Below are 24,838 nucleotides of genomic sequence, written 5' to 3' on the forward strand. Positions count from 1 at the left end.
AGCAAATACAATATGGGAGCACAAGAACCTAGTGATAGTCCCTGGCGTGCAAATATCACGATCATCCCTAATAAATCATTCGATGGAACAAATACATATAGGGTTTGCTGCAGTTATAGGTTTCTGAATGCACAGACCATTATAGATGCTTATCCAATCCCTAATATTACACAAACATTGGGTCAGTGTCGTCACTTTACCACAACTATCTGAAAAGTGGTTGTTATCAGTTAGAGGTAGTACTTGAGGATAGGCCAAAGACGGTATTTACCGCAACATGCAGCCATCATCATTACAAGCGGATGCCATTCGGTTTAAAAAATGCATGTTACTTTTCAGCAGTTATTAGGTGGATTTTCAAGAGGATTCAGACCTAAGACCCGTATGGTTTATTTGCATGACGTAATAGTCTACTGTGTGCAGACCAATTCTCTTCTTACAGAAACAATTCAAAATTTTGCAGCACTGGAGACCACCAAACAAACTGTTGCTTATCAGCTTGTACAACTACTACCATAAACTTGTAAAGTATTTTGCAAAAACAGGCACACCTTTGAACAGGTTACTCAGAAAATGTGTAAAGTTGTAGTGGACACAGGACTGAGAGCTAGCACTCAAGAAATTGGAAGAGGCATTGATTTCGGATCCCATATGGTTTTCTTTTTTTCAGACTTTGAAGATTTCCCCTCTCTTGTGACGCTTCTAACAAGACAGTCAGCTGAATTTTGAGTGAGATGATTGATGGAAAGGCGAATCCAGTAGCATTTTCATCGAGGCAGTTAAATAAGGCGGGATGAAACTACTCAACAACTGAAAAGAAGATGTTAGTGGTCATATAAGGGACTACATATTTCCAGTATTATTTGTATGGTAGATTTAAAGTTGTGACTGATCATCCATCATTGAAATGGTCTAGTCGTCTAACACTCTTTCGCTTAGTGAGTGTGATTATGAGTCTGTCCATAATCACACAAACATGGACATATTATTAAACCGCAAAGTTGCAATGTTGAGTACAGCTGTGCAAGAGTGTGATGGAATTGCAACAATGTGGTTTGCATGTACAACTCAAAGGTTCATTGTGTTGTGTTTATTTGCAAAATGCTCCATTACAACTTTTTGTAATATTGTGTGTATGTATGTGTGGTGATGATGCAGTGACGACGATAGAAGGGAGAGGGTGAAACCCGGTGCCAGCACATAGCCTACTACTCGTGAATAGCACCAAGAGGGCTGCTAAGCTGGATATCCACAATCATATGGACAGATCACCATCAACAGTGTCACATACCCTCACTTCATGAGACAATGTGGAGAGGTTTGGTATTTATACCAGAACATTGGCGCAGAGCCTGGTGATGACGAACTTTACACCACCACCACTTCTCCCCTTGCCGGCCAAATATTGGCACTAAAAATTTTTTCCACCACCAGTTTTCGAACCAGCTTACCCCCAGGTCGAACACCACCACACAAGTGTGCATTAGCGACTTTGGCCACGGAGGTGGATTGCATTGTGTTGTGTTTACGTAGATTTACTGTTTTCATGTAACTGCCATGTGTATTTTCCTCGATTATTACAGGTTATTGTCAGGTTCTTGTTGCTGCTGTTTCTTGTTTCTATTTGTCGATAGTTAATCGTTTCATAAGGAGGGAGAAAATGGTGCACGGTTCCTTTCCTGAAGTGGTGACTTCATGAGGACATCCTAGATGATGGGAATGATCCCGATTTGGTCATACTTTATTGAGAGTGGAGCAGACAGCTTGACTGTCATTCAACTGTTGGAAATACATACGTTTTTCTCCATTCAATTATATGTCTTGCTTGCAAGCCATCAGTGGACACTGATATCCGACAGTAGAGATCCAGGAAATTAGGAAAGGAATTCGGAAACTGGAACATGTTTTATTGGAATTGCATAATGAAGCACAGGGAAGCGATGTTTACAGGGAAAGTGCAAGAGAAGTACAAGGAGTTACAGTTTATTGACAGCAAATTAAGAGCACAGTTATCACAACTGGTAGATATTGTACTATGGATCATAGTTAGAGGGAAAGAGGTTGGTTAAATGTGGGAGTTAAGTTACAAAACATTGTATCCAGGACAGCAGATGAGGAGGTGGTTCGGAAATTAAATTATGCACTTGATCAGATCCAGAAAATGGCGAGTCCTACGAAAATTGTAGCAGAATGGCATGCAACTCAATTATCTAGTTTAGAGCAGGGGTTGGTTCGAAATTATGTGTTACACCATTCACCTGTATCCGGTGAAATGGGGCTAATACGGAAACGGATACAAATAAGTATGCAGGAGGTATTGTTGATTTCAGAAAGTAGGGAGGCATTGGCTGTACTTGGTATTCTCGCCAGAAACGGTGTTGACAAATGGCTATGAAAAAGAGAAACCTGAGGGGTTTGAGACAATTAGAGTTTCAGGGAAGCAGAGTTACCATTAACGTTACGACTTGCGAGATAGTCGTGACGGATTTCCCCCATCTGTCTACACTCACTGGTATGACTGTCCACCACTGACACCGACACAGAATACACTATATTGGCCGGAAGGGTGACTAACAGTATTACCCAACCAGAATTCAACTTATCTTAATGCCATCCTCAACCCTAAACTTGTGCATTTATTAGACTAATTTCCCGTAGGAAAATTTCAATGGAGCAGATGCATGTTCAAAATTTTCAAGAAAATCGTCAGCACAAGATTATATCGATAAGCATTTCAGCTACCAGTTGTGGCATGTTTCTACAAAGTATTGACATGTTTTATTTTTGTAATAAACACAGACATGCACAGTCTACAAATCCACCAATGCATCAGCTGCCGGTCAGGTGATTAAGTGCATGAGCCGAGGGAACAGTTTATGGAAGCAAAACCTCTGTAATAACTAGTATAAGCATTGGATGAAAATTGTATTGTAATAAGATCCTGGAGACCGCACTTAGAGAAGCTCATTTCAGTAATGGGTAAGGGGCAACCCATGCGAAAGCTACTGGTTGGAGCTCGGTGTTGCCATCAGCACGGTATAGAGGCTTTTTCAGTTTGGTAGCATAAATTTTAATTAAAGACTTCTTTGGGGAAATTCGGGAGGAATCTTTCGAAAGAGAGGAGCGAGCTACTCCCCAGAAAAGTTTGGCTTACGTACTGTGAATTTTTAAAGTATTATTACTACAGTGGCCAGGCAGTAGAGGCCTGCACAGTCCATGCACTAACCAATTACACCCCTGGACGGTATTTTTGACATTACAACAAAACATTCTGGGCAGATGGGAGTTTGCAACACTGGTCAATAGTCGAGCACATTGAACAGCTAACATTGTGAGACCAAGAGGGAAGTAATATTTTGTAGCTCTGGCACTTGCGTGCTACCTGTTGTGTACATAGTTCCGCGTAGTCAGCGCGTACACAACTTTCCCACTAGAGTGCGCCCCGCTAAGCACAACAGCGCAGGTGCAGCGCTCGTCCATCTCCGCACTACGAGATGGCGCTGCCTTAGAGACGGACCAAATTCTGCTTCCGCCGATCCACGTATTAATATGTAACGCAGCCAATGAGATTGCTGCTAACGTAGAATCTTTTCTCCTCGCAGATCACACTTGCGCAGTGATACCTGAACTCGTGAGGTATTATAACAAGTGTACAGACCTCCGATTAGTCAGTCTGCATTAGTCTGTACAAGTTCTGCATTTGTCTATACCAGTCTATAGTCAAGTTTCAGTCTGCACCTAATAAGATTACCATATTCCTGTACATAGCCATGAAGATAAATGAATAGACACGTTGTCAAGTATCAGAGATATGTGAGAATAAGATTAACGTACCAAGACCAAAGGAACTTCAGATTGTCAATTGTAAATAGAATCCAGAGCCAAGTTAAGTTATTTGTATGCTTGTTATTATTTTAATAAATGTGTTTGAAAATTGATCAAGTTCTGTTTAATGTTGGTCACCCTCAATCTGCTACTCTAAGCGTGCAAGTGGCATTTCTATCGTCTGACCTAATGGCAGATGATAAGCACGCCACAATAAGACCACGAGACATATTGCTGACACTCGCCTACTTCATTAGAGTGACAAGTCAAATAATCTGATGGTGTGTGTACGGAAGGTCTTACAGTACACACACCACACCACTCTCACATTGAGAGTTTAACTGAGACTAACAACCCATGCTCAGGGCAGAGTGAGCAAAGGAAAGCTGACAGGATAAGCAGTAGGAAGCAAACTTACTAGTCGCCCTCCAGTAGGAGGTAAATGTAGCTTTAAGGGTATAAATAATCAAGCTTAGGGGCTCAAAGCATTCAGTCGTGCCGCCATTCTGTCCAGTCTTGAACGGGAGAGAATGACAGGCTTTTGAGTTTCAGAGAAATCATGACCCGCCCTTGGTGAAGAAGATCGGCTGATTACCTGCCTGCAGATTGACTCATGGAGTTCTGGCGAGGTGCGCCTACATGAGGCGTAGCAGCCTCTGGACTTAGGAAAGTTCACCGATGCAGGGAGCTGGTGTGCAGCCAGCATCCACTCTCTGAGGGACTTCAGCTAACAGACTGCAAGCTGCCTGCGATCCGGCTGAGGCATGCGCACCCTTGTGGTCTCCAAGCCACCTAGAGGTCATCAGCCATTGTCCTGGTCGATCCCTGGGAGAAGTGACCGAGGAATCGCTGCTCGGCATCGTGGTACCTGCCGCCCGCGACCCAGGAAAACAGGCTGACGACGTAGACCGGGGCATCGGCGCGTTCCGCGATCGGCTGCGTTTGCAAGCACACAGTGCGTCCGTGAAGATGACCTAAGTGCTGTATAAAGCTGCTTGAATACACGCCAATCAATAATACCACTGTGACTATATGCTCCAGCACAAATCTGCCATTTCTCTAACCCATCCTGAAGCGTAGTAGTCCGGAATGGGCCCGATTGTTACATGTCATTGAAAATGTGTCAGGAATATATTCTAAGTGCGTATGGCTGACAGGATTGCTATGCCTTGCATGCATTAACACCTCGGTCAGTGACAAATCTTATTACAATGCTAGGGATTTACTCCTAAACTAAATGAAGTTTCTGCAATGTAGTTCTTAATTAATTCCCCATATTTTTCTTCACAGAAAAGTAAGTTGTCAGGAATACCATATTTCGCATTGTCTAGTCTTGATAAAGAAATGCGCAGTAATAGTTACCACATTTTCGGATATGTATCGGTCCACTCCCTGTGCATTCACGACTACGGCGTGGTTAACGCTGTGCGTCAAACTCGCCCATATTTCACCTGCTTGTCTTCACGTCATAGGATAAGACAAAATGTTGAAGACATCTACATGTACAAACTCTGAAACGACGTTTACAAGCTCCTGGCAACACGCGAACTCCGCCAAATATAAATGTAAATGAACGAAGATCTCTGGCACACATTTCTACACAACTTTTCAATAACCATAGTTTTCACTGAAACTGATAATGCTTCAGAACTCTCACTCCGTCGTGTTCTGCAGACATGTACCTTGTAAACGCATGGTGGCAGATCTGTATGACAGGAATGCAGAGCACTTGCCATAGCCCATGTAGCAGACTTTTCCTTAGTTGCTAATGAGACCTCCCCCACACACTGTTACGATCGCTATCTTTCGCACTCACTTTTTTTTGTTTTTTTTTCCAATTCAACTTTTGCTTGCACACTATCTCACGAGCACGCGCCGTTATCCTGTAGCGGGCTGCTGGGTGGCACTCACGTAACTAAGAGCGAACAGTTCGAGCAACGGATATTTGAACGAGCGTCACGGAATTCGAGTGCAGTTGCTCATTGCATCCAAAGAGGCTGTACTGACACCTGTCGGACTTAAAGTGGAATTTCATGCATCGAGCAATTTTAGCAAGCATAAACACCAGATGCAGACCTCTAGTAGATGTGGATGCTGAAATGTATCGCTGCTGTAAATTACAAATTGCATACTCTAAAACAAAATCTATGTATTTTTTATGTCAGCTACTGCACACTGATTTTGGTACAATGTGTAATAAATAATAGATTTGCTCCTCATGAATTACTAGTAGGGCATGAATTATTTATTGTAAATAAAAGGAAAAAAGGCTATAAATCAGTGTTGAGAACACACTCCTCTCTAAGAATTATGTTTATTATTTTAATTTTATTTTTCATTATGTGGTTCTGAGCAAAGCAAACTCATTGGTTATGTCACTGAAGTAGACCTTAGTAGATGTGTCGTGAGCCGTCAACAAGCTAGTTGAATTTGACAGTTTGCTTCACCTGTACTCGACGAAGCAATTATCTTTAATGTGCTGAAACTGTATTGAGAAAGATGCTGCTGTCACTGGAATTGTCATAAATATAGCAAAGCTATTTCGATGTCCAGATAAGCATATCATAGCCCACACTAAAAAAAGCTTCAAAAACCCACATAGGAAGCTTTGTTAGTGCTCTTCTTCAGCTGTTTCTACATAACTTTAAAGCCAGTATTTCGTTAAATAGCTCAGCTGTATTGGTATGTCTGCTATATTTGATACCAAATATCCTATTTTTCAAAATAAGATAAACAGCTCTCATTTTAAGCATTCCCGACAGGAAATTGAAGCGAGACAAAATGGTATGTTATATGTGAGAGATGTTTCCCTTTTCACTTGTCATTCTATCAAATAATTTTAAGCTTTTAACTAGTTTCACTTGTTCTCAGTTACCAAAAATCTGAAGCCTTTGATCACATAGCATATTTGCTTCAGCAGCTACTTGCCAACTTTTGAGATGCAATGTCATTGTGAAGTTGCAGCAAAAACTCCATTGTTGAACATGAGGTAGCTGCGTAGGCAGTAGCTGTATGTACGAGGTGCACTGTTGACACAATCCATGCTACACTTGCTCAGTACACAATGGAAAATGACTGTCACTGTTCAGACGTGAGTGTTAAATCCTTGTCATCTTGAAAAACTTGTCATGGCATGACGATAATAAGTGAGCAAAAAGATGTGAAAAAGGCCTTATACTACACACAAAGCGCATTGAGACAAGGGAACTCAAGTCCTCCCCTTACATGACTGAATATTAAAGACTTATTCCTTTAGGGCACTTCAAAGTTACTCATTTTAGAAAATGTTACCATTTTATAGTTATTCAATAATGCATTATTATTTAACAGCCTTCTCTATAATGATTCAGAGCACAATTGTGTAGACAACCCCTGATGCGTCGTCAGTCAGCTGATATTGAAAATGATTGAAAACAGTTCCCAGCCCAATAACATCATGATGATCGAATATATCTTTCACGTCATGTTAAAGAAGCAGTGATGAGTCAGGAGGAAAGAAATTCAAATAGACTATTAAAGATTACCATTGTCAATCACAAAAGAGCTCAAAATTTTATTCGCGACGAAAGAACACTTGTCAGAGGGCAAGTTATACGTAAAGGAGAGTACATGCTGACATCATTTGGTTACATTCTCTCTGTTTATGCAGTATCTGTATCTTCACTTTACAATGTACTTCATACAGAGCAGACACTGTTCCAATCATTACATCTGTGATAAATACTACAAAATTTATTTGCACTTTGCGAACCCAGATTGACATCTACTTTTTGTGACAAATGAAAATTTCTGCCAGAGCAGAACTCTAACCCCAATTTCCCATTTATCGCAAGCAATCATCTTAACCACTTCGGGTATCCCAACATGCCTCCAGGACCAACCCAAGTTGCAATGTCCTGAAATCCACAACCCTTACAGTCACACATTTCACAATTCCCACACAGGGGAAGAGAAATATTTTATTGTCATTTTAATATGTCGATGCACAGATACAACTTACACCTTACAACAAACAAAATCAAGTAGCAGCTGTTCAAAGTGATGACCTCTGTTCTCAATGTATGCACTTAATTTTTCACTGCCCCCTCTCATACAACCCCCTCCCACCCTTCCCTTCCTAGTCTACTGTACATTATGACAGGCAGCTAGGACCCCAATATTTTCTCTTCAGTTTCTACTAGTGTTCATACATCATTAATTTCACATAATACCATAGTTTAAAAAAGTCAACACAAGAGACTGGTAATCACACTGGCTGAGGAACAGAATCAGTCCTTCCAGTTCAAGTTGGAAGGCATCAGTAGTTCAGGTGCTGATAAACTTTAATATATTAAAGTGGATGGTGCGGATCCTAACACAGATAAGATGTACACAGTCTGTGGGAGCATGCCTCTAAAAAAAACATGCACAATTGAAATGGGATGGCAATAGGTAAGGTCACATTAGTTGTCGAACTACAAGTTGTACAGAGACTGGGATGTACATGGTGGTTGGATTTTTGAACTTCGGACATGAATAATTAGCAGCCGAAATCGTCGTGGTTGAAAAAGGTATGATGAATCCATTTAAAGAACTGAACCCTTGGTTCAAAACTATCTGGCCCCATTGAGTGGGCACTTTGTTTACACTAGGGATGCAAGCATTGCTCCAACAGCAATCTCCACACCATATTCTTCGAAGTGTGCATTTCACAGCTAATTTTAAAATTTTACTCTGAACAGTTGCTCGTTCCAAACATTGGCAAGCTCGTTGTGGCTTCAGTTACCCACTTTGTCGTAGCTTCCAATCCCTAGTACTATTTTTTTTTTAATGTTGGAAGCTTTTCTCCATACATTCATTTGATTTTAATGGTCATACATCCTCATACAGCAACCTACAGTGAATCAAGTGCTGTCTACAACAACCGGTCCAACTGTTAACTCTACCGTGCGCAAAGCACTGAATACGTACACATTTTTAACCCATAACAAACATTTTTTTTCGACTCTGGGAGGTCACCTCTGTGTTATCTACAAACACTGCACAGTGTCTGGTGAAGAAGCAATAGATGAAAATGGGATGCACATGGACACTCAATTCATGTTATGGAAGGTTTTGAAAATTAGTAGGGTAGCCTCACTGGCCAAGAATTTGTTACTTTCCAGGAGCACAAACATTAGAGGCAACAGCTTCACTCTGTTTTTGTATTCTGTAATATTCAGTTTTCTATTGAAAATTGAGATCTCCATTTCTATATACCAACAAGCACAGTCACTTTTGTTTCTTGGTCCTTTATTACCCAACATTGGGTTCTTGCTCGGCTGATATTTTTTGTTTTACAAAAAATTTTGGAATACTGTAACATTTGTTAAGTCTCTGGTGCATAGAGATCCTGCCTCACCACGCAAGAAAACATGGCCTTACTCACATATCCTCCTGACATGCTCTTTATAAGCATCCAGCACTGCTCAATCAGCAATGAGACGTATATCAGCCAACTAAATTAGTTATGTATCAAATTATTTATGTATTAACTATTTTCAATTCTGACAATTGTTAGCAGAGTTTTGCTTCTCACTGCTATTTACCAGTCTGTCTGTGTGAAAGCAGAATGACACCTTTTCAGGATTGCCTCTCTCACTCCTTTTCAAAAAAACAAGCTTTTTTTAAATAACATTTTTATTCAACTTTTACATCTTTTTTTACTCCCCACCTCCCTGAAAGTATTCCCTCATCTATTCACAATCTTTCTTAACATTGTTTACACTTAGGCACTGAAAGTCACACATTACTCGATGTCACCTACGGTATAGCAACAGTATCCTTCCTACTTTAATTTTAATTTTGGACACAAGAGAAGGGCATTTGTAGTAAGATCTCACGAATAATGTGGCACAAAAATCACAAACCGAGCAAGTTCAGTGGGCACCGACATTTTTCGTGTTGAAAAAACCACAAGGTTTTTTGTTTTAACAACTGTGGTCACTGAATTTTGTTGTTCAACATTTTCCAAATTAATCACCTGAGATTGCAAACTTTCCGTAGTCACTCCGAAAGACTTTATATGTACAGTATGGCATTTCCTGACATGAATACCAACAGTTACGATCACCGGTCATCCCGACTGAAGGTAATCTTCAGTCAACTGATGGCCACTTTTCAATCAGGAAAAAGCAACTGCTATTCAAACGTAATTTTTTGAGCATTGGTTTAGAAAATGGCAGGAATGACTGCATAGTGCAACTCAAACACAGTCTATTGAGTAGTAGTAGTAGTAGTAGTAGTAGTAGTAGTAGTAATTCTGAACAGGCATTAATGATTCTTAATAGTTATGGGACACAAAGTTTTGCCTTTCTTTAAGATATGTTCAGCCTATATTCACTAAGGTAAAATATCACATTCCTCAGAATCTCAAAAGTTTTGTTACTTGGCTAGCCTAATAGTTTAGGATGACAAGGTCAAACAATTTTAAATGCAACTTAATTTTACATTAAGTGTCTTCAAACAGTTAGTACTAATTACAGACTTATCTGTTAAGTTGTCTAAAGGGATCCTACAGCTACAGTTTGTGTTGTTTAATCTGAAATTCATCAATATACTGTGGCAGCTGGCATGTACATGGGGGGAGGGGGGGGGGGGTAAATTCTTGTCCAATGGTAAATACAAACGTCCAACAAAACTAACAATAAAAAAACTGTACCAAGACTGAAGTAAATACAATAAATGATGGAAATATTCCACACACAACTCCTGCAACTTTTCTTTTGGAACATACTTCAGGAAAATGCATATGGTTGCTATTGATGTAAACTCATATTAAATAAATTAATTTTTCCATCGATAATTTATTGAGACACTTGCTACAATGTTCTGGACACACTCAGCTCAGACACCAGCAGCATTTCTAACACAAGAAACATCTATAACATTAAGAATTTTAAAAAGGAATTCAAAGATGTAAAAGTTACACAAATTCAGTTACAAAATTTCACACAGACATATCTACACATCACACACTTATCACCATTACTGCAATGCCATGTTCACTTCTGTGCCCTGCACATTCACAGTCTATTGTTACTTCATTACTTTTAAGTCTCTAGTTAAAACTTTGGGTCAACAGTTTTTACCTTTGTGAAATTACAGGCAATCCCCAACTTAGGGTACACATCCATTTTGGTAGCTCCTTTCTTACTAAAGCACAATAATTTTCTGCGTATCAGCTTTACCGCGACCTGCTCAGATACGTACCATATCAAGCAAGTTAAATATACTTTAAGCTTTTAATACTTGATCATTCAATTTTTACTCTCAATGATTAGTTACATTAATTTGTGTCTGAAGCGACTAAATTATTACCATATCATTTAGATAGACTCTTACCACATCATTTGGACAGTAATCTAATAGTTTATGTTTTCAAAAAGCTATGTCCTTATGAAGCAAGCACATTAACGGACATCAATTCAGATTTTACTAAATTTTCATTTCTAAGATAAACTCATCAGTAATAGCCGAAAATCCTCTCTTAAGAATTGTACTGTTCAAAATTATCAGAAGCATATCCTTTTTAATGTATTGTGAAACTTTTAAGACAGAATAAGACCACATGTGATGATTATTGCATAATTTTTTGGATACTTCCAGACATCAAAAATTCCCGACATCATAATAAATGATGCCCACCCTAAGTCAGGGACACGTGTAATTTCTTGTTTGATAAATTTAAAACTTAAACTGAAACAATAAATAAAGTCAACAAAGTACTGCTAAATCAGGAACACTTTCACAATTAACTTAATTCTTCTCATCACAAACACCAGTCTTCATGAAAGTAATAATCCCAACAAACAATATAATTCACAGTAATTATAGGGCTGTCTCATACAAATATAAGTTTGAGATATGGCAAGTAACTTGACATATGAAAGGTTTCTCTTTTAATTCCCACCTCCATGGAAAATTTGGGAAGAATAAGCTGTCCTCAGTCTACGGCAGAGGAGTAAATGTATGAAATGCAGCCATTAAATGATGGATAACAAAGGAAATTTGTAACTTACTACCAACTTTTCCAGCAGAACTGCTGAACTTTTTAAATCAAATTAGTGATGCTGTATTGACAGTACAGACAAGACCTGCTTAATCATATTAATAGAGGATGTCTAAGGAAAAAATACAGGATTTTCAAGTGAATACAAAGTACAACAATGCTCATGAGTTCACAGTGTCATTAAAACAAACACATGAATGGTAATTGTGCAACACGGACAGAAACCCAAAGGATTGCATGTTAAGTTAATGCAGAGGTACAGGGATCAATGGTCATTAAGGTGTTTTAATGGGGTCAATTAGTAACTGGCAAAGAGAGAGAATGGATGGGGAACATTTTCTATTTGCCATTAAGCATATTGGTCAAAACACACGTCTGTCTGTAACATATTATGGTAGATGCCCATATCTATTCAATTTAGGTATGTACCAGTCATCTCGGATTTCTGAGCTCTTCTGTTCAGTAGCTGCTTTCCAGCTTTCACAAAAAGGTCAATATTACTCTAAAACATACATTGTGAAATTTCCCGGATTAATTTTCACTCTGCAGCTGAATATATACAGTTATAAGGCTTCCCAACATTGAACTGTGATCTAGACAAACTTCAGCCCAGACTCCCAGCTTTCATGAGCAATGCTCTTACCGAGATATTAACAGATGACACTCAATGCATCCAGGAACGATGATCTAATAGTGCCTCTCATAGTTCCTTTCTCCCACAGGTGAAAGAATTTGGGAAGTAAAACAAAGCTACTGGTAGTTCATACTTTCCAGTTGGATCATAGGTCATGTTTGGATAGCTGACTCACTATGGCTACTACCCACGAAAGGGAAGAGTCAGGGTTCACGTACCAGTCTGACTTTATTGTTTGTTAACTTCCTTTGCATAACTGAGTCCTGCACTAAATTTTGCTGTGAAATAGGTTTCACCCAGTCTTGAGCTATTTAACTTTATACAGAGCTCTATAATGCTATACCAGAGACAATGTATCAATCAAGGGCCTTGTTTGTAGTTGGAACTTGCTTTTTTTGTATATTTTCCCTTGTCCCCTGAACTGGACTGCAAATTTATACAACAAAAAACTGAAAGAGAGGTATGGCTTTAAATACGGAACTATGTGGTACATTTTACTGAGTTGTTACACATCCAAATCCTAGGTCTGACAAAGATTTCACATGAAAGAAGGCCCATGGCACCAACTGAACTACTGTGCTCATGCCAGTGTGCCTCCTAAAGTTAAACAATGGTCCCCAGTGGATGGCATAAACTTAGGAGACTGCCTCAACTTTAAATGCAAATATTTTAGGTTGACTACAATGAACTATTAACTATTGACAAAGGAAGGCCAGATCCCGAAGAAAAGTTTAGTTAAATCTGTACATCAAACATGTGTTATGACCATTATTGTTATTCAGTGCATTAATTGTAGCTGTGGCAATGTTACAACTGTGTTAAAACCTCGCATAAACATCATCTCAGTTTCTTAGTTGTTATTATCACTACTATGTCCTAAATGTAACAGAAAAATACTGCCTTGCTGCCTTAACAAGGAAGCTGAGTGTGTAATGGAGGACGAGTGTGGCAGAATATTGGAGAGGGTGGGGGGGGGGGGGGGGAGGGTTTACGGAGGAACTGAAAGGAGGGGATGCATGTGGGGGAATAGGTGTTGTGTGGAGGAGGGATGAAATGAATGAATGCTATACTAGAGACAATGTATCAATCAAGGGCCTTGCTTGTAGTTGGAACTTGCCTTATTTTTTTTTTTTTTTTTTTACCAGGTAGCAGATCTTTGAAAGTAACAGATTTCTGAACAAACACCACCACTCATCACAGTTGTAGGATACAAAACATCTAATGTTACAACACTGTATAACATGGAAGATACACTAGTCATTAAATGCAATAGCAGAAACTGCACCTTCCGTTCTTTTAAGTTGCTCCTTTCATTTAATAGGTGCAATATCTGAATTTTCTAATAAATGAGACCCCTGCAGATGGTTTGGAGAAGGTGTCACCTTCTTCCCAACAACGTCTTCAACCAATTCCACAAAAATACACTAAATTTTCACACCTCAATTGAAGCTCTAATTTATTGATCAGTTTCCTATTCTAAGTATACAATCAATTTGATTGTAAATTTAGTGATCTCTTTCAATTTTTAACTTAAACATCTGGAAAGTCAACTTCCATTATTAGTCTTACAGGAAACAAATGAGTATACAACACCAGTTAAACTTCACTGATAGGTTTCTTCTTTCACAACTTAAGAGTTACAGCATAACTCCACAATTTTAAATCTACACACTGCACTCCATATGTCTATACAGAAGCAGCAATATTCCACAAACTTCAATCTTGACTCACTGTAAAGTAATGTTTTGGAAATACGTTGGTTCCAATTTAAACAATCTTCACAATGCAATACTAAAGTACAGGCCTGTAATTCTGCAGTGAGATCAAGTTTATGAGTACTAATTTCTCACTTCTGTTGTAACATAATTCTCTTCATATGCAATAGTCAAATGACCCTGACATCAGTCACATCACAGTCTCATGAAATCAAGTCCAAAAGTTCAGACACAAAAACTTTTTACAAGAATATATCACCACATTCAATCAATCTCTATCTTTCATTTTACCACTTTTATGTCTGACACTTACAATGCAGTAAGGGGATTCATTCACATGTAACGTCGGAGAACTTCAACTTCTTGACTGAAAAACTATGCAGTCTCTATCTGTCCACACAAACACAGTGTCAAAGTCAACTAACACCGAACTATGTGTAGCTACCAGTGGCTAAATTTCTCACTTTTACATTGTTTTGTCACTTCCAAAAACACGTATCTTAATTCCACACTGTAAGAGTTCTGCTGCTGCTGTAAAATTTTATTCACCTTTCCCTGTACAAACAACATTTACTAAAGAAGCTGTCTAAGTCATAACTTTAAAATATCAAATTGCATACCAATATGAGACACTATGTAATCGAACTTCATGATTTTCATTAAGTAATTAAAATTAGACACCAGACTACAGTCAGTCATCTCTATCACTGTCTTAGTATTCAACATAATGTTGATGTTGGAAAATGTTAACTATTAACATTACACACACAGATTTTGTATGATTACAGACATTTTCAAAAAATAAAACACACAGCACAACTTGTTTCTAAGAATTTGAGATTTCTATAATGCTTGGACCTTTGACCAATGAATTTCCTACAGCTTAAAGAACAAATGCTTAGGCTCAAAACTTTCATTCTGTGGTAATACTGCTTTACATCAAACTTGTGTCTACATTCAGTGTAAGTTTTAAAATTCAAGGTAGCAAACAAACAGAAATATGATACAGTGATGTCTATGTATTGTAGGACTAACTTCATGATAACCAACACCAAATTGTTTTGCAGCACACACATAATATACAAGATACTCCAGTGGCCAATTACACTAGTCAATGTGTAAATTTCATTGCTATTACATACAATTTTCTGGAACAGTAAACTACATTCTAATATTCACCAGTTGGCCATGAGAAGAATATGCCAGAAAACAGAAATGAGGCCACAGGTACAGAGGTTAAATTGTGTTCTATTTTTTCAAGTATAGCGACATGGGGCACTCGAGAAAGAACTAAAATTGGATGGTGGATGACCCCTACCACTTGACTTGCTGCAATATCAATGGCAAAGTAAATGAGGTATTTTAACCCTATAAAAAAACTGTAAGACTTAATATCAGTCTCATGGCAATTATAAAGGTAGCATATTCTGTAGCAGTATTTCAGCACTGGGAAATATTTTAACACTATGAAGTGTCCAGCAAACCAATTCTAATAGTACAGGGTGTTTCAAAATGAATATACAGGTTTTAAGGCTTTGTAGCACGTATTACATTCACCTTACAATTATAAATAATACACCAAATGAAAGAGAAACAGAAACAGTTTTTCTTACAATTACTCAGTGTGAGCACCAATCACATATCGAGTCGATAGGCAAGTTGTTCAGATACCTTGATCAATGTGTCAGGGGTAAGTGTTGCGATAACACTGTGTCTAACATCGGATAGATCAGCTGGTATCAGAGGTACACACACATGAACACGTATGTGAACATGAAGGTCATGCATAAAAATGCTGTGTCAACTGGCCTCTTTCACCCAGTCCACCAGTCAGATACAACATTGTTTAACCAGTCGCGTACTGAGTTATACCAGTGAGGTGGCGCACCATCTTGCTCCCAAATAAAGATGTGTTGTTTTGCTTCTTCCCATTGAGGCACAGGTCATAGGTGTATCACTTCAAGATAAGAAACATCAGTTACAGTTGATTCGCCACCCATAAACTTTCCGTGGGGATATTTCTTGGGGCTAAGTGTGAAAGTCTCGCACTCGTTCAACACGTTTTTCAGTCACTCTGTCATTCCATACTCTTCCCATTGCGCACAGGTGTACAAACAAAACTGTTTGGGAGTTGCTCTTTCATTTTGTTTATTATTCACAATTGTAAGTTGAACGTAATAAATGCTACAACGCCTTAAAATCAGTATGTTCATTTTGAAACACCCTGTATAGTGCTATTCTTGCTGCACATTTTTTTCCTGTACTTGGGAAGTAGGTAAATGTTTTAATGTTGAATGCTTCTAGAATTAGTTATTTTGGGCACACACATAACAGGGCAAAGGACCAAGCAGTATACAATCTATTGTAAAATTCTCTCTCTCTCTCTCTCTCTCTCTCTCTCTCTCTCTCTCTCTTTTAGCATTAAGATCGGCCTTACACAAGAGGAATTGTTTCTGGCTATCCTGGTTTTTAAAAGTCATTTTTACAAACCACTTAATTAGATGTGTGAAAACACTTATCACTCTTGCATGATGAATATTTACTTGCAGTGGGAAATTCTGAACGCCAAACTTTGAAACAGTTCAGAGCTCACATACTTCACAGGAAACACAACAACATTTTGTACCCTTCTGTGTACAGTACTCCAGAGTTACCTAATGTCATTTTTGTTTTAATTACCTTCCCCTGTGTGTACCTGCACATCACTCACTGGAACTTTATTTTCACAGGCGGAAATTTTTCCTGGAATATTCAGATTTCATTATCCAATACTGAATATAAATTTACAGTCTCTATCTGCACTGTCATCCTCCACAAGAGAACACCAGCAATGAACTCTTACTCATCATCGGCTTTTTCATCAGGTGACTCTGAACCACTTCTCTTGGGGGATTCAGACCCACGGGTGGACTTAGGCGATTTGCTCCCATCCCTGCTGGGTGATCTTGAAGGAGACTTCTCACTGTAAAATAAAGTATCACACTGTGTGAAAATACTCCTAAACTGCCATTTTGCATTGGACAATTAGCACTTTTAAACTCTTATCACTGTAATAACGAGTTATTATTTGGAGCTAACAGATCACATCATACAAACAATTCAAAGGCACAACAGAACTATGCTTGCTAAGCTTATTTTTAAGTACTCACCCAGACTCAGCATCCATCTCTTCCATCTCTGGTCTTGATAAAGATCTTGATTTGGATCTCTGTCTAGTCTCTGAACGAGACCCCGAGCTTGAAGGTGACCGCGATTTTGCCTTTACATCAAACTGCTCCTCCGATCTGTTTGGAAAAAAAAAGAACTTTTTCAAAACCCAGGAAAATTCTAGAATGAACAAATATATTAAGTCTCTCTCTCTCTCTCTCTCTCTCTCTCTCTCTCTCTCTCTCTCTCTCTCTCTCTCTCTCTCTCTCTCCCCCCCCCTCTCCCTCCCCCTGCCCCTCCTCCATTATGAATCAAATTTTACATAGTTATATTATACAAGTTGTCCCCTATCATCAACAGGTCATACAACACTGTCTTTTACGACAATAATGATATCTTCTACAGGGTCGCCCAGCTACAATTCACTCCTGCAACTGAAGGACGTATTTCTGAAATGATGTAGCTCCAAGAAATGAAAATTTTCAGGAACAAATAAATATTAAATAATGTGCTTCTTTTTGATTTCCGAAGCCCACTTCTCAGCATGTGGCCATTTTTACATTCTACATAAGGATCTAATTGAGAGAAATGTGGTTCTTAGTATGTGACAGATAATCCACACTGTGTTTCGGAGTTAAATCACTTTGGAGCTTAATCACTGGACTTTTACATATAATGCCACCAAAAACAAGTAACAAGTATAATACTTGTTAAATTAATAAATCAAACCCAATTTACATGATCTCAAGCACCGTTTACTGGATTTAAGAAAAATTTACATTATACTTAAGATTCTGTAAAGTGATAATAAGTCAATCATTATTCCCTGGCAAGAGCATTTGCTTGGACTAAAAGAACATCTTGACATGAAGAGCTTAATGAATTAGATAATGCTTAATTTACTTAAACTAACATTATTCATCCTTCTGAGTGCTGTTACGCATTCTGTGTAAGAATGTATTTTTCCATTAACCCCAAAGAATTCACACAAAAAAAGCCACTGAAAATAATGATGATCATTGTTCACTCTCTCTCTTGCAGTTTTCAGTACCAGAGTAGTGTTTTCAATAAAACTGTCCCATTGAGGCTTTATTTATGAACACAAAACAATACATGTTAAGCTTTGTTAACAATTCTTTATGATTTTATTGCTCAGCAGCATTCATCACTGTGTTTACAAACTAGAACAGGCTGACGAATATCACTAGATAGATATTGACCTATTATATAGCCTCTTTCAGGTATATGGTACGGATGTTTCTGTATTTAGCCTTCAAAAGTTTTTGTATTGCACACAATCCCAAAATTTCACTAAAAACTCAATAAGTAAATGCCAGCATGATGCCTTCTAGTCTCCTATGCAATCTCAGAACTCTACAATTCAACCAACTTATGAATTAGGAAAGTTTCTATAGCTTGCACACAAATTTGCAAGTTTGGAAAAATATTGTTTTAAACACAACAAATATTACTTTGAAAATAAAAGTAAAACAGTGTGATGCAAAAACATGTAACTAGACATCAAGAAATTTAATACTGGTCTCAGGTGGAGACATTTAAGTTTGTAAGTAAGATCTTCAATTGTGCCTAAAACCAATGATCATGTTGGTCAATGTCAGACTGGGAGAGTGTGTACAACTTACATCCAGTTGTTGCTGTGAACAGCCCAGAGACGTTGATAATATTATAAAGGTAATTTTATAAAGAGCAGAGTACAGCAGACCAGACTACAAGATTCCGCAAAGGCAAGCCTGTGTGCCCAAGGCCATCACATAATGTGTGTTCAATAAGGCAGCAAGTTTGTAAATCGCCATTCTATGGCTGGAACAGCAAATTTCTGAGATATTTTAAGAATGGGAATCGAATTGTGGAAGGAGACCTTGTTGAGTCCTGCATTGTTCAGTGTCCCCTCTACAAACACAATGGTGACTAATGGTTCGTACAGTTTTATCTAGGAACTTAAATAAAAATATGTTTGTATTATTAACATAGTTATTACACTAGAGCAGACCATTAGTTAATTAGTTGATGGAAATAAGACGTGATTAATGTGTATTCCTCATTTACATATTCTAAAACAACAATGTTGCACAAGATTTCCCACATCCTACACACATGTAGAGGAAAAAAACAACGGAAACAAAATGTCATGTAATCATTACCAAAAATGTTTAACTTGACCATACTTTAATGTGAGTTGTTGGTGATAGCCTCAACGTAAATTAATGTCTTGTCATACAGATTATAATGAAATAGTTATCGTGAAGCCAGTGAAGTGTCCTATACCATGGTCTTACATGGGTAAAAAAAGTTCCCTATTACTCCATTTTTTAGCCCTGATTCACTCAGAAGAATCTGCTGCAGCAATCCTGATAAGACATGACTCTGTAAGAGGTAGCAAGTGTCATGTATGGGGTAATTTTATGTTATTAGAATTTTACAACTACCGTAGCCTACCATAAGTAAGCATAGACCATGGTAATTTTCCACGTAGCTTTGATCATTTAACATCGTACCCACATTGCCTGTACGTTATAGCACGATTTAAACTACTTGTCACTTGACATGTCATGGGCTGCTTGGCTCCACCACCAATACACCAATGGAAGCCTGGCACTGTCAGCTCCCACTGAGTTGCCACTTCTGCTGCACTGCCTGAAGAAGTGTGCCAGCCAGTTCGACGAGCCATTTTAGTGCGAGATTTGGGTAACTTTTGGCTTCATAAGTCTTATGATGTAAGATTAAAGTATTCGACAGAGGGGCAGACTGAGGCTACACACTACTGGCAAACTTTCAAAAAATGTTGGGACGTTGTGTGATTATACAGTCAGTCGCACAAATTCGTGTGTTTCACAAGAAGATATTTTGAGAGAGAGAGAGAGAGAGAGAGAGAGAGAGAGAGAGAGAGAGAGAGAGAGTGTAGTAGCACCTCTACTTGCTTTAGATACAGTGGTGGAGCAAACTGCAACTGTTCTACAAATCAGTGATAAGAATCTGTAAAGAGAAATTCGCAAAAGAAAAACCAGACAAATCACCTAAATTGGAGGCACGTTGGATAAAAAGGCACATTGAGAAGGTCGTTACAAATTACAATTCTTTTCAGGATGATGCATTTCACTGTCAGAAATATGCATATTATTCAAGGACAGAATACCCGGCATTCAAAAAGCTACATACTACTTTGCAGCAGCTAGGACCTATTTCAGGATACTGAACAGTCCGCTACGACTCATGAAGAAGTTAGGATTCCTATAGGAATCCATTTTTAGGTGAACGTTAATAATGGAACACCAAGATATTGCAGCCTGGCAATGCTGTTTTGTTAGAGAATTAATAGGGACAAATTTTGACAATATAATTTGGCTACATGAAACATGGGTGAATAGACCGGGGGGAGGGGGGGGGGGGGGTCTGGTGGCGGCAGTTTAAAGGAAGGCTGGACAGACCATACCATCAGCAGTCGTATGGGAGCTCCGATCACCAGGGGAAAATGAATAATTGCAGCATAAGCCAGAAATTCAAAAGGTTTTATTTCTAATTGTCTGGTGTTATTCACTTGAAGCAAGACCTTCGACTACAATGATGAGATGAACCACAACATTCTTGTGAAATGTTTTGAAGACACAGTGCTTCAAACCTTGATGAAAAACTATAACTGTCATGGATAACATGCCACAGCATTTGGTCATACAATACAAGATCCCCAAAAATGCAGTGAAGAAAAACTACATTATTTGTGGGCTAGACAAAATTATGATACGGTTTGACAGTAGCTTGACACAGGCAGACTCATTAGAACTTAGTCCACAACTCAAATCCAAGAACCCAGTTCACAGAGTTAAGGAAAAAGATTGCAGGCATAAAGTGCTTAGGCTGCCTTCATACCATTGGCACTTCCACACAACATAACCGACTAAGGGTAATGTTAGACACCACACTGCTGCAGAAAATAAAAAAAAATTACATTGACCACAGTGGAGAGACTTTTGAAAGAGGCAGTTGAAAAAGTGACACCAGAAGACTGGGAAAGGAGTTATAAAGGAAACAGGCAACAATGGAAGAGTATTACAACAGTGCGTAGAGGACTTGATAATATCTGTCACTACGAGCCAAGACACGGATAGTTCAATGGACTGACTCTCAATTAACCTGTCTCTTCCCATTATCTGATTAGTGTGTAGTATATAATGTACTTTAATGAACATCTTACTTCGATTAAATCTGGTGTTTTTAAATTTATTTCAATCAATTTCTCTTTCCTGTTGCGAGACTAATGAATACTGTTCAGACAGCTAAAATCATCTCCTTATGTTAAGTTACACCTTATATATCCCCTTAAGTAAGTTAGACTGTATATTAAATATAATTCATTTTGTGTAGACATGAAGATATTTCATGTGTGTAATATTTTCAAGATATGTATTGATGATAAGGAAACTTTTCTGCATGTGAAAGTTTCTCCCGTTTCAATAGCTAACACAATGCCAGCCCAAATTAAATTTAAGAGGAGATTTCTGATGAGTTGAGAGATACCACAGGGTGACAGTATACATAAATTTCTAGATTTGTTGCTGAGCAAGATATTTTAGTAATCAACAACAGGAAAGTATTGTGAGAGCATAAGTTTTTGATATATGACAAGTTTGAAACTGTTTACCAATGAGGAAAATTTAGTCTGTTTCAAAAAAATTAACATAACTCTTTTCCAGACTAAACTTAAGAATAGATTAAAATTAAGAACAGCTTTTTGATATGCTGTGAGAGAACTAGTCCACATTGTATATGAATTTGAAATGTTTTACTTGATTTTTATGGCAGATAGAGGCTTTAAAGTGATTTTGTATCACTGCGGAGAGTGATGCACTGTGGCAGCTGCCTGCAGGCTACTTGACACGACAATGCCACAACTTTGGAGCCTAAACATCAAGTGACAACTACTTTAAACCGGACTATAGGTCTGAGTCATGCCTGCTGGGTGTTACACCACAATAATCGCTTTCTTTACATATGCAATCAGTGTCTTACTAGAGGTGCTAAACAGCAGAATCCATCACAGTCTAGAAACTTAGTGAGGACAACAAAGGGCCAGGGAGCCTATAGAACAGTTTAGTTCTACATAGTTATCTTCCTGTCTGCTACTTAAGAATAAAGCAGTACTTACAGCAAAACAAATTGTCCAAGTTTAAGTCACATTTTACTCAAAAAGTGTCAATTTGCAATGTTAAACTGATGATGATGTAAATATAAAGGAAATACAGCTAAAAACAATTTCCACAACAAAAAGGTAAAATAAAAATAACTGCAAAACAAAAGTATATTAAGCATTTCTTCAATACTTTGTAGAACTTATATAAAGTGTGTGTGGGGGGGGGGGGGAGGGGGGGCAGGGGGGGACATGTGAGGGGGGAGGGCAGGGGGGGGACATGCGAAGAGAAGTTGTCTGCTACCATTCTCTTACACCTTCATTTATGTTTCTGTAGCTAATAATTTGACCAGTAATCCTACTATTTACAATCATTCATGTAATGTACCAAAACTACTGAACCATTGTTGATGCTGAATTTAAAGTTTCATGTTGTACATTTATGACAAATAGATTCAGATACTTTTCCTAAACTATCAACATCAGTAATGAAACATGAAACCAGTAAAGCAACAATTTGCATTGTTAATGCATATCCCAAAATACCTGTTCATTTCAGCAAAAATGTCAGCACAAAGAACTGTCCAAAATAATTACATGCATTTTAGATTAAATTATATAAATATCAGGTGTAGGTGGGGATGGTTTTAGAAATGAATAGTATACTGAAAGATTACTTTCACTATTACTTTCCCAGGTAAGAGTGAGGTACGGAACAGTTACAATTTTGAAATACTGCCCACAGAAATATGACTGGCAATTGACAGAATTGCAACATGCAGATATGTCCAGTCAAACAAACATTAATTACCTGCATGCAGGAATACATTAACTTCTGATTAACTTCCAGCTACCAAAGTAAGGTCTTTAATACATTTCTGCCCACAATTTATGAAGATGATGATTGGTTTGTGGGGAGCTCAAATGCACTGTCATCAGTGCTCATACAAATTCCAATCTAGCCACTGTCACAAATTATGATGACAATGAAATGATGAGAACACAAACACCCAGTCCCCGGGCAGAGAAAATGTGGGAATCTAACCCGGGACCCCGCGACCATCCACAAATTATGATTCCAGATGGTGGTTACTAATTTCCTTTCCTCTTCTACCACATTGTAGCATGTGTGTTGGTCGGTTGGTTGAATAGCTGTAGCTATGGCTGAGCTCTCTGTCATCTCTTCTCTTAAGAGAATGAAGTAACTTTACAATTATCATTGCTCCCTAGCACATCATTCCAGAGTGGATCTTCTGCCTCAGGTGTCGAACTTTATAGAGGGACAGCAGTGAAGCTACAGACCAATAGAAGTCAGCATCTGGCAATGAATCTATTCAGAAATGGACAAACTGACGAGGAAGCCCTGCGACACGTTTCCTAATGTATCACTCACAATAAAGCAGCTGCTAGATGAGCAGCAGACTTGCTGTAGGGTAAGTCCAAAGAAAAAAGTTAACACAAATAATGTCTTCAGCAAGAGCACAAAATGAATTAATACCGAACATCATATTTGAGAAGCTAGCCATGTATCAAGAATGTGATAACAACAAGTGTATGACAACAGAGCTTACAACGCTACATGTCTATCTGCAGCACCAGTACTCACAGTGCAAATATAATGGCAGCACAGATGCAGTCATTCTAAACTTGCACGTGCTATGTTCCTTCTTTATAAGCTTAGGAATAATGTCAGCCAAAACTTACTGCTGCATTCATATTTTGCTTATATCCACCCCCATCTTTCATATGGTATTCTGCTCTGGGGAAATTCTCCCAATTCAGTATCAATTTTCAGATGGAAAAAAAAAAAAAAAAAAAAAAGCTCTTCGATGTATAGTGGGTTTATCTCCCAGGGATACATGCAGGGAACATTTCAAAAAACTTAACATCATGACAGTTCCTTGTTTGTACACCTATTATTGCTTATTACATGTAAAAGAAAACATAGCTCAATATACCCTTAGGTCATCTGTCCACACCCATAATACAAAACGAAACCATACAATTCATCTGGCCATACTTTAGATTGTCCACGATACATAATAGTTATAAATATGTAGGCCTAGAACTGTTTAATATGCTCCCTAAAATTGTACAAACAGTATCTAAAAACAAATTTAAGACAACATTGGGTCAATGGCTCAAAGGTAAAGCATTTTACTCAGTTGATGAATATAAAGATTGTAAAGAAAGGTACCTCTGACTGTAGTAGGACCTAAATTTGGAAAAACAATATCTGACATATAGGCATAATAGACCTATTTCGAGTGCTCTACATTTGTATCAATATATTAGGATAATGACATAATGTCATCAACATGAATACTCCCCACTTAATATAAATT

At 38.2% G+C, this 24,838-nt stretch overlaps 1 protein-coding gene across 1 annotated transcript in view; it reads right to left on the reverse strand.

Moving 5' to 3' along the window:
• Positions 1 to 10,629: 10,629 nt before the first annotated feature.
• The window catches only part of LOC126248086 (serine/arginine-rich splicing factor 5-like), a 34,288-nt gene continuing 20,079 nt past the window's right edge, over positions 10,630 to 24,838 (reverse strand). The window contains exons 10-11 of the mRNA XM_049948745.1: positions 17,353 to 17,487; positions 10,630 to 17,165 (exon numbers count right to left, since the gene is read on the reverse strand). Of these exons, the coding sequence (XP_049804702.1) occupies positions 17,042 to 17,165; positions 17,353 to 17,487 (259 nt within the window). The 3' untranslated portion in view covers positions 10,630 to 17,041. The remainder of the gene's footprint in view (positions 17,166 to 17,352; positions 17,488 to 24,838) is intronic.

Source organism: Schistocerca nitens, chromosome 3 (assembly GCF_023898315.1).
Source record: "Schistocerca nitens isolate TAMUIC-IGC-003100 chromosome 3, iqSchNite1.1, whole genome shotgun sequence".
NCBI lineage: Eukaryota > Metazoa > Arthropoda > Insecta > Orthoptera > Acrididae > Schistocerca > Schistocerca nitens.